The sequence below is a fragment of the Cebus imitator genome, unplaced genomic scaffold (assembly GCF_001604975.1).
Source record: "Cebus imitator isolate Cc_AM_T3 unplaced genomic scaffold, Cebus_imitator-1.0 Scaffold36, whole genome shotgun sequence".
NCBI classification, from domain to species: domain Eukaryota; kingdom Metazoa; phylum Chordata; class Mammalia; order Primates; family Cebidae; genus Cebus; species Cebus imitator.
The window spans coordinates 1,334,410-1,345,648 of NW_016107351.1; the positions used below are offsets into that span (position 1 = coordinate 1,334,410).

The window sequence follows — 11,239 nt, forward strand, 5'->3', positions numbered from 1 at the left end:
ACAGAATTTTGCTCTTGTCATCCAGGCTGGACCCCAATGGCACAATCTCAGCTCACTGCAACCTCCACCTCCTGGGATCAAGTGAATCTCGCTCCTCAGCCTCCCGAGTAGCTGGGAATACAGGCACCATTAGTCTTGGTTAATTTTTGTATTTTTAGTAGAGACAGGGCTTCACTATGTTGGCCAGGCTGGTCTTGAACTCCTAACCTCAAACAATCCACCTGCCTTGCCCTCCCAAAGTGCTGGGATTACAGGCGTGAGCCACCGTGCCCGGCCACCCCTGTTGTTTCTTAAACTAAGTTTCCTACGAAGATTACAAAGTCTGTTGAAGAGGCTTATGCTAGCACAGTGGCGGTCCCACCACCCAGACACCCTCGGCCCCTCCCCAGTGGCAGCCCGGGGCCACTGTGGGCCATTTCCTCACCTCCATCCGGATCTGACGACAGCACAGCACAGCCAGGGAGAATGGCCATCACCACGCACCTACTTACCGCCTGGGGCACCGGCCGGCCCAGGGCATTTCCTTCAGGACTTTCATCTTTCCTGACTTTTACTCCCTTCGCTGTGTGGGTTTCTTCTTGCCCTCTGCCACTCTTCTCTCAGGAAGCAGCAGAGCTGGGTGCCGAGATCCGTGCTCCTCACCCAGTGCCTACCCAGCACCTGGGGCCGCCCGCCTCCCTGCCTGGCACCATTCCTGCCTCGGGTCCTGCCCACTCCTGCCTGTGGCTGCGTCTTTTCTCACCGGTTCTGTCACTTGTTTTAGTCGAATTTTAGGAGAATGAATTCTGTGCCCATACTTAACCCATTGTCTTCCCCAGAAGACTCCATTCACCCCAACACCTGCTGGGGTGGCTTCCAACCCCAGGACCCCTGACCTCTGCGCCCTCCTCTGTGAATGCAACACCTGTGCTGTGCAGGTGGCTCCACTGTCAGATGGGGGCAGGCCCAGCCCCGGGGCCACTGAGAGTGCCCGACACGCAGTCACCTTCCCATAGGCCCTGCACTGAGTCCTCAAGACAGGAATGCACCCCGTCCACACACCACCCAGGCACAGGTGGGGAAACCAAGGCCCAGAGAGAGCGAGAACTCCCCAGCAAGCCCCAGCCCCGAGTCCCTTCCGTTCTGCTGGCTGAGCCTTTCACAGCATACAAAGATTTCCAGCCCACAATGAAATGACCCAAATTTACAAAGCACCCATTTTTACACATTCAGAAACGAAGTCTCAACCATTAACCGACAGATTACTTTTTTTTTTTTTGAGACAGGGTCTTGTCCTGTCTCCCAGGCTGGAGGGCGATCAGGGCTCACTGCAACCTCCACCTCCCAGGCTAAGACCCTCCCACCTCAGCCTCCGGGGTAGCTGGGCCCGAAGGCGTGCACCACCATGCCTGGCCTAATGTTTCTATTTTTCACTATGTCGCGGAGGCTAGTCTCAAACTCATGAGCTCAAGCAACCCTCCACCCTCGGCCTCCCGATGTGCTAGGATTACAGGCGTCAACCACTGTTCCTGGCCAGCCAATTACTATTAAGAGAGTTTTCTGGTGGGGCACAGGGCTCACCCCTGTAATCCCAACACTTTGGGAGGCCGAGATGGGAGGATTGCTGGAGCCCAGGGGTTCAAGAGCAGCCTAGGCGACCGACATAGTGAGCCCCTTCCTCTTAAAAAAAACAGACTTTCTGGTCCCATCCAGGGGAAGCAAGCATGAGAGCCCTGCCCCCAGCACCAAATGTCTCCCCTTATGCTCCCCAGGCCCCCACAAGGACAGAAGCACATCCCTGCTCTTCTGGGAGGGCAGGGCAGGGCCGCTGGACCCAGGAAGCTCAGAACAATGAGCTGTGACCAACCATCCCTGAGACTACCACTCGCGAACGGCAGCCCACACACCCCTCCTCTTCCAAGGACTGCAAAGCCCAAGAGGCACCACGGTCCAGCACAGAGACTGGGTGTCCAGCTCTGGACCAGACCCAGTGACCCCTGCAGCTTCCCCCATCCGCCCACTGATGCTCACCTGGTCTGTGCAAAATGGCTGAGAAGCTCCCAGAGGGTCTGGCCTGAACAGAAGGTGTCCTGCAACCTGGAACCGTCATCCAGCTGCAAAGCAATGCGAACCTGGAGGGTACAGGACACGAGAAACGTCCTTAGGAAGAAAGGCGGTGGTTCCGTCTGCACCCCAGACTGGCTCTCCAGACAGAGAGGGCGACAGCTCCTGCCCAGGCCTCTGGGGAGAGACTGACCCCCACGGAGAAGTGCTGCCCTCCTGTGTACTCTGGAGTGAGGGCCATGGAGGCTTCCCCAACAAGGCTGCACCAGCATGTAAGTGTGCATGTGTGTGTGTGAGGGTGTGCGACTGTGTGGTGTATGTGCATGTTTGTGGGTGTGCGTGTGTGTGCAGATGTACGTGCATATGTGCGTGGGTGTGTGTGGGTGTGCATGTGTGTGCATATGCGGATGTGTGCGCACGTGTGCGTGGGTGTGACGGATGTGTGGGTGTATGTGCATGTGTGCGGGTGGGTGTGTGTGGGTGTATGTGCATGTGTGCGGGTGGGTGTGTGTGGGTGTATGTGCATGTGTGCGGGTGGGTGTGTGCAAGTGTATGTGAATGTGTGCAGGTGTGTGCCGGTGTTATGTAGATATGCGTGCAGGTATGTGTGGGTGTGCACGTGTGTGCATGGGCGTGTACGGGAGTATGTGCACGTATATGTGTGTGCCTGTGTGTGTGGGGGGTGTGCAGACGCCACAGGAGGAAGCTGTGTTGGAGACACTCCTCCTGCCTAGTGGGGCCTTGGAAAGATTGCACCTCCACTGAGCCTGACCGCAGCCTCAGGAGAGACCCTGAGCTAAGCTGCTCCCAGACTCTGGACCCTTAGAAGCCACGAGACGGTAAATGTTTGCGGCTACGCCTCAACACACCAACTTTTGTTTTGTTTTGCTTCTTGAGATGAGTCTCACTCTGTCACCCAGACTGGAATGTGGTGCTGTGATCTTGGCTCACTACAACCTCCGCCTCCCAGGTTCAAACGATTCTCCTGCCTCAGCCTCCCAAGTAGCTGGGATTACAGGCACTCACCACCACGCCCGGCTAATTTTTGTATTTTTAGTAGAGATGGGGTTTCACCATGTTGGCCAGGCTGGTGGCAAACTCCTGACCTCAAGTGATCTGCCCACCTTGGCCTCCCAAAGTGCTGGGATGACAGGTGCGAGCCACCGCACCCGGCACACATGCCAACTTTTGGTTGGGCACAATGGCTCATGCCTGTAATCCCAGCACTATGGGAGGCTGACATGAGAGGATCACTTGAGCCCAGGATTTCAAGACCAGCCTGGGGCAAACCCTAAGCCCTGCACTGTCTCATCTGAGAAACGAAGGAGCTGCCCGGGCAGCAACCATGCAGTGCTTCTGGCTCTTAGCATTCTGGACAATTCTATGTACGGAATGTCAGGCTGGTGGGTGAATGCTTCCAACGCCCTGAGCCAGGTAGGGCACAAATGACCCCACCAAAAAGAAAGAAAAACTTTCACACGAAGAATGAGACTTTAGGCCAGTGCAGTGGCTCACTGGTAGTACCTGTAATCCCAGCACTTTTAGAGGTTGAGGTGGGCGGACCCAGGATGTCAGGAGTTCGAGACTAGCCTGACCAACATGGTAAAACCCTGTGTTAAAAACACAAAAAAATGTGTTGGGCGTTGTTTCCGGCGTCCGTAATCCCAGCTACTAGGGAGGCCAAGGCATGAGAACTGCTTGAGCCCAGGAGGCGGAGGTCGCAGTGAGCCAGGATGGCGCCACTACACTCCAGCCTGGGTGACAGAGCGAGATCTGTCAGGGGAAAAAAGAAAGCATGAGGTGCTCATGTTCAGTTGCCAGCTTTCGAAGAAGAGAAAATTGCTCGGGCCCAACGCAGGGAAGGCAGAATTAGTGCTAAGACTCATGTCCCTCCTTCCCCAGCAACCCCCACACCCCCTGTGCCCGGCCAGCTAAATCCTCCCATACCACACAGTCACCCTCCCCAGAGCACCACCCACCATGTTCTCGGGCCCCTCGCGGCTCCGGGAGGCGGGCACCATCTCCAGCTTGGCATTATTGGGTAGGTTGGCAAATCTCCACTGGAGAGAAAGATCGAGCACGCTCCTCTGAAACCTGCAAGACAGACCGGAGCCCACTCGCTGCCCTGCAGACCCTGACACGCCCCACCATCCACGGCAAATGGCAGCTCCCCAAGAGCAGGACCACATCATCTACAGTGGCACAAGGCGGGACATGACTACATAGGGCGTCACGCACACAGAAGGGAGCAGGGAAAAGGGAGAAGCGAGCCTTGGACGGACGCGTTGAGGGGCCGCCCCTCCAGAGTCTGGGGTGCTGACGCCCCAGGGCAAATGCTCAGAAAACACACAGAAAGTCTGGGTGGTGAACACTGCCACACTCGAGAAGCTGAAGTGTCACAGCCCCCGGCCGTCACAGCTGGAGCCGCCACAGTAAAGCCGGCTGCCCGAGTCCCTCCGCTTTCACCTCCGCCACCAGCCGGCGTGGCCACCCACCACTCCTGCTCCCGCCCCCCTCCAAATGGGGCCGCAACCCAAGAGAAGCAACAGAAAGCCCACATGTGGGCCAGGCGCGGTGGCTCACGCCTGTAATCCCAGCACCTTGGGAGGCCGAGGCAGGTGGATCCGTTGAGGTCGTTGGAGACCAGCTATTTTTAGTCTCTACTAAAAATACAAAAGTTAACTGGGCATGATGGTGGGCGCCTACAGTCCCAGCTGCTGGGAGGCTGAGGCAGGAGAATCACTTGAACCCAGGAGGTGGGGGTTGCAGTGAGCTGAAATCACCCTACTGTACTCCAGCCTGGATGACAGAGCAAGATTCTGTCTCAAAAAAGAAAAAAAGAAAATCCCAACTGCTGCATGGCCCTGATCTTCAAGGGGACCACTGGCCAGTCGGTCACCCAAAGAACAAGCAAGAGATTACTCATGCCTCTCACGGGTCAGGCTCTGACTCTGTTTTTGAGACAGGGTCTCACTTTGTTCCCCAGGGTGGAGCGCAGCAGAGCAAACAGAACACACTGTAACCTCGACCTCTCAGGCCCAAGCTACCCTCCCACCTCAGCCTCTTGAGTAGCTAGGACTATAGGTGTGCACCACAAATCCTGGCTCATTTTCTTATCTTTTGCAGAGACGGGAATCTTGCTGTGTTGCCCAGGCTAGTCACAAACTCCTGAGCCCAAGCAGTCCTTCCACCTCAGCATCCTGGCATGCTGGAATTGCAGGTATGAGCCAACGAGCAACCTATTTTCACTCTTTTTTTAAGAGACAGGGTTTCACTCTCTCACCCAGTGGCATAGTCATATCTGAGCTCTGTTTTTAACGAAAGTTTAGATAAAAGGGAAAAAACTCCAGGGCTGAGGGCAGAACACACATGAAACCTGAATATACTTGGCCCGGCACAGCAGCTCATGCCTGTAATCCCAGCACTGTGGGAAGCCAATGCGGGAGGCTCTTCTGAGGTCAGGAGTTCAAGACCAGCCTAACCAATGTGGTGAAAACCTGTCTCTGCTAAAAATACAAAAATTAGCGGGACATGGTAGCGGTTGCCTGTAGTCCCAGCTACTCAGGAGGCGGAGGCAAGAGAATTGCTTGGACCTGAGAGGCAGAAGCTGCAGTGAGCCAAGATCAAATCGTGCGCTCCCACTCCAGCCCAGGCAATGGAAGGAAGGAAGGAGGGAAGGCGGGAAGGAGGGAGTGAGGGAAAGAGAGGAAAGAAAAGGAAGAAAGAGAAGAAAGGAGGGAAGAAAGAAAGAAAGAAAAAGAAAACGGTTGCCCCCCCCCCTTTGGAAATGCAAGCTGCCACTGGAAACAATTAGAAAACAGAGTTTAGAAAGTTCGAGGATGTCTAGAAGAATTAACAGAGAACAAACTTTGCTATCAATCTTTTATACTGGCCAGAAAAGTGACTCTGGAAATTGCCACATGAAATATCTAGGGCAAGACAGGATAGCAGATCCGGGGAACCTGAGGGCAGGCAGACTGGGAACCGTGGAGGGGACAGAGCAGTGTCCCCGCATGGAGCCGTGTTCGGGGCACTGCCTCAGCAGAGGAAAAGGAGACCAGGAAACACTACAATGGTGCTGCAAGACCTGCCTCAAAGTCGCACTCACTGGCTCCCACTACACACCATCACACAGATCATGGGCAGGTGAGCCGTCAGAAATAAAAATGAGGCCAGCCACGGTGGCTCATGCCTGTAATCCCAGCACTCTGGGAGGCAAGGCGGGAGGAGCACTTGAGGTCAGGAGTTCGAGAACAGCCTAGCCAACATGGTGAAACAATCTCTACTAAAAATACAAAAATTAGCCGGGCATGGCACGTGCCTGTAATTCCAGGTACTCAGGAGGCTGAGGCACAAGAATCGCTTGAACCCGGGGGGCAGAGACTGCGGTAAGCCGAGACTGTGCCAGTGCACTCCAGCCTGGGTGACAGAGCAAGACTTTTCAAACAAAATGGCCAGGCGAGGTGACTCACGCCTGTAATCCCAACACTTTGGGAGGTCAAGGCGGGTGGATCACCTGAGGTCAGGAGTTCGAGACCATTCTGACCAACATGGTGAAACCCTGTCTCTGCTAAAAATACAAAAAGTAACCAGCCTGGCCAAGATGGTGAAACCTTGTGTCTACTAAAAATACAAAAATTAGCCAGGTGTAGTGGCGGATGTCTGTAATCCCAGCTGCTTGGGAGGCTGAGGCAGAGAAGTGCTTGAACCCGGGAGGCATAGGGTGCACTGAGCCAAGATAGCGCCACTGCACTACAGCCTGAGTGACGGAGTGAGACTCCCTCTCAAAAAAAAAAAAAAATTAGCTGGGCATGACGGTGTGTGCCTGTAATCGCAGCTGCTCGGGAGGCTGAGGCAGGAGAATTACGTGAACCTGGGAGGCGGAGGTAGCAATGAGCCGAGATCGCACCACTGTACTACTGGCTGGTTGACAGAGAGAGACTCTCTCAAAAAATAATAATAAAATAGGCCAGGTGCGGAGGCTCACACCTGTAATCCCAGCACTTTGGAGGAGGCCAAGGCAGGCAGATCACTGGATCAGGAGTTGGAGACAAGCCTGACCAACACAGTGAAATCCTGCCTCTACTGAAAATACATAAATTAGCTGAGTGTGGTGGCAGGCACCCGTAATTCCAGCTGCTCAGGAGGCCGACGAACGAGAATTGCTTGAACCTGGGAGGCAGAGGTTGCAGTGAGCTGAGATCATACCACTGCACTCCAGCCTGGGTGACAGAGTGAGACTCCATTTCAAAAATAATAATAAAAAAGAAATAAAAATGAAACCCTAAGCCCCCTAAGCAACAGAACTGGCCTCCTCTTGGCCCAGGGGTCTCCATAAACCTTGAAAGCTGAGTTCCTGGCCATGAATGGGTGTGAGGTCAGACACACCTATGGGCTTTCTTCCCTAAGGGATAAACAGAAAGCAACCCCTCCAAAGACTCCCCGGCTGGTATCTGACAATGGCCAACCTCTAGCCAGGCCCTTCTCTCTTGCACTTCTTCAAAACAACCCACAGGTATTTCTTCCTGATAAGAGACCACCAACCAGGGAGTGGTTCTGGCATAGTGAGGGTTTTTGTGCCCTCTGGTGTGCCACGTTTTTCTTTTACTGATTTATTTATTTACTTTTTTTTGTAGAGACAGGGTTTCACTATGTTCCCCAGGCTGGCCTAGAATTTCTGGACTCAAGCAATTATCCACCTTGGGCTCCCAAAGTGCTGGGATTACAGGCATGAGCCACTTCACCCAGCGTGCTTCACCTTTAACTTCAGAGGCCAAAAGTTCCACCCTCAGGTCACACTAGCGCTGCCATTTTTTAAACACAGGACCCGTGGAGAGGCATGAAGCTCAATTGTGCGCGTGCACAGTTCTCCTTTCAAGAATCTCACGATCCTCCCATAGCGTATTAAGTACATCTGTATCAGCCACCCCATCCGGTGTAAACCCCGTCTTATTCTTCCCTGTCTCCAAGCGTCTGCTTCTGGCTTCTGGCTCACGGCTACACTTCCCAGCCTGTTAGAATGGCCACCCTTCAGGATGCAACCCAAATGTATTAACCTCATTCTTCAGTTGACCACAAACTGGGGAAGGATGGTGTGGAGTCTGAGGCAGGATACTCAAGACCACCTAGCACTCAGAGCACAGGTCCTGGGACTCTCACGCAGTCCAGACACAGGGTGGACGACTGGAATGACTTGGCAAGTATCACCCCTAAGAAACTCCTCCCAGGAGAGCCCCATAAGACAGGGTCGGCAAGGCCGGTAAGGCAGGCTCCTGCCCTCTGCCCCCAATATTAGGACAACAGTACTGTGAAAACAGGTCTCCCCTGTAATCCCACCAATGTTGAAGGCCAAGGCGGGCAGATCGCCTGAGGTCAGGAGTTCAAGACCAGCCTGGCCAACATGGTGAAACCCCGTCTCTACTAAAAATACAAAAATTATCTGGGCGTGGTGGCTGAGGCAGGAGAATCACTTGAACCCAGGAGGTAGAGGTTGCAATGAGCCAAGACCACGCCACCGTGCACACCAGCTTGGGCAACAAGAGTGAAACCCTGTCTCAAAAAAAGATCATGCCACTGCACTCCGGCCTGAGCAACAGAGCAAAAAAAAAAAAAAAAAAAAAAAAAAAAAAAAAAAGAAAGGGAAAAAAAAAAATAAAGTAAAAAGCTTCACATGTAGGATAGACACACAAATCCTACCCATATGAGGGCTCTGACCCTTCTGCTGTCTCAGACTCTGAGAATCTGGCAGAAGCCCTCTCTTCGGAATAATACCCCCACATAGAGGTAATTCCAGGGGCTGTGAGACCACAGGGATCTCCCTGTAGTTTTCAGGGTATCTTATTTCTCCATGGTCAGCTCTTCCCCTCAGAGCCCCACTGGGAACTTACACAACCAAATGCAACAAAACCTAGAGGGAGGTGTGGTGGCTCAAGCCTGTAATCCCAGCACTTTGGGAGGCCGAGGCGGGTGGATCACGAGGTCAAGAGATCGAGACCATCCTGGTCAACATGGTGAAACCCCTTCTCTACTAAAAATACAAAAAATCAGCTGGGCACGGTGGCGCGTGCCTGTAATCCCAGCTACTCAGGAGGCTGAGGCAGGAGAATTGCCTGAACCCAGGAGGCAGAGGTTGCGGTGAGCCGAGATTGCGCCATTGCACTCCAGCCTGGGTAACATGAGTGAAACAGTCTCAAAAAAAAAAAAAAAAAACCCTAGGGGCATTGAACGGTGCCCCCCAAAACTCATGGGTCAATTTCCTCTGACCATCTTCTTGGATATCCTGGTCTTTGGAGATGTCATGATAAACCACCCTAGGTTATATAAGGGGACCCTAATCCAGTGACAAGGGTCTTCTAAAGACACAGAAAACGGGAAAAGTCCACAAGGAATCAGAGGCAGAGAGCAATGCGGCCACAAGCCGAGGACACTTGGAGCCATCAGAAGCCAGAAGAGGCAGGAAGGATTCTCCCTCAGGGCAATCGGAGAGAGTGCGGCCCAAGGGTCTCCAGAGCTGGGAGGGAATATATGATGACTGTTTAAAACCACCGGGGGGCTCTTCCAAGTGAGAGCCAGTATGTTCAGGGGGCAGGGGCACAGATACACTCAGACCCTGCTTGCTGAGCTGGGGCAAACTCACTTCAGATCATATTCACAGGGGTTGAAGTCCTGCCGCCGGCACGTGTCCTCCAGAACCTAGGGGTGAGATGAAAGGATGGTGAACTGCTGAGTGGGCCGGGCTGGCGGGCGCAGTGGGGCAGGCCAGCCAAGGGCACTCAGCTTCCTGGCAAGCTAGTTGCTCTGCCCAGGCAAACCCAAGCACAAACCACACTATGGACGGTCCCCACAACAGCCACGGGCGTCCCTCCCTTCCTCGCTGTCTCCGCTTTGCAGGGAGGCTCCATTCAGGGTTCCCCGGCGGCAAGCAACACCAGGATCTTCCTGGCACACACTCTGGGATCTCCCCCCATGAAGTTCAAACCCTGTAGTTCTGCAACCCTGCCCAGCAGAGGCTACCCCTGGCTCTGGCACGGTTCTGTGCACCTGCTCCCACAGCCTGCACCGCCTCCGCCCCTCTTCTCCAGCAGCCAAAGCCGTGGCGCTGGCACCAGAGGGTCCGGCGCAGCCTCCGCCGGAGCGCCGCACTTCTGCGCTCTGCACGCCCGGCACCAACAGCCTCCCAGCCGCGCCCTCCACCTGTGCAGGCCCGGCCGCCCCACGCCGTGGGCCGCTCCCGCAGACTACGCGTTGTGTGCACTTTGGGTCCTCAAGGTCCCTAACGCAGCAGAGGCTCAATTAATATTTTATATTTAATGGCCTCGAGGTCAGAAGCTGCCCGAGTAAAAGTGCACTGCATGACTCGGCAAAAATCGCTTCCACGCCCCACGGCCAGGACATCAGCCACCCCGCAACCCGGGCTCCCACTCCGGGGCACGCCCCGGGATGGGAACGCGGGTCTGGGGCTCCTCTTCCCTCTTCCCCGCGCCCTCGCGAGCTGGGCTCAGCCGGGCGCCCAGGACTCCAAGGGGGGTGACACGCGGCACCGGCCCTGCCGCACCCCGGGGGCTGCACCCGCCCCGCTCCGCCCCCATACGAGACCCCCGGGACCCCCGCGGAAGCGCAGGTGCCCACGAGCAGGGGGCGGGGACGCCGCGCCGGAGTCAGTTCATTGGCCGCCGCAGGCCCCGCCCCTAAAGACCCGGACGCCGACCGCAGGGGGCGGGGCCTCGGCGCGGGACCCCCAACCCGCCCACCCGTTCGCTTCGGGCCGGTGGCCGCACCTGAAGCAGCACGGTGCTCGGCGTCACCTTTACCGTGTGGCGCCGGCCGTTCGGGGCCAGCACCGACACCGCGGAGCCTCCGCCACCTGCCGGGGCCGCCATCTTCCGCTCACGTGACCCGCCGCCGCCTGGCGTCAGACAACTTTATCGGCAACAGCCCGGACGCGCAGCCACGCGGCCGGGGGGCGGGGCCGGGGCGCGCTTCCGCGTCCTGCTTGGCCCCGCCCACGGCGGCCCCGCCCCGCCCTGGAGCCGCTGAAGCCCGCGCGGGGCCCGGCGACCCGCGTGGCGCTGCCGACCTCTGCTCCCGGGAAGCGCGGCTCGGATGGGCTCGCCGGGGCCAGGCTGGGCCGAGCTGGGGGCGCGGTAACCCGCAGTGAGCGGCACTGAGCCCTGGGGCCCCAGCGGCCCGCGCTCGC

At 56.1% G+C, this 11,239-nt stretch overlaps 1 protein-coding gene across 3 annotated transcripts in view; it reads right to left on the minus strand.

Moving 5' to 3' along the window:
* The window catches only part of ASPSCR1 (ASPSCR1 tether for SLC2A4, UBX domain containing), a 39,644-nt gene extending 28,629 nt beyond the window's left edge, over positions 1 to 11,015 (minus strand). For all 3 annotated transcript variants that reach the window (XR_001823953.2, XM_017524793.2, XM_017524794.2), the window contains exons 1-4: positions 10,821 to 11,015; positions 9,680 to 9,735; positions 4,023 to 4,137; positions 2,011 to 2,111 (exon numbers count right to left, since the gene is read on the minus strand). Coding sequence is in view for 2 of the 3 variants with exons in the window: in XM_017524793.2 (XP_017380282.1) it covers positions 2,011 to 2,111; positions 4,023 to 4,137; positions 9,680 to 9,735; positions 10,821 to 10,922 (374 nt within the window). In the remaining variant the exon portion in view is untranslated. The remainder of the gene's footprint in view (positions 1 to 2,010; positions 2,112 to 4,022; positions 4,138 to 9,679; positions 9,736 to 10,820) is intronic.
* Between the last annotated feature and the right edge of the window lie 224 nt (positions 11,016 to 11,239).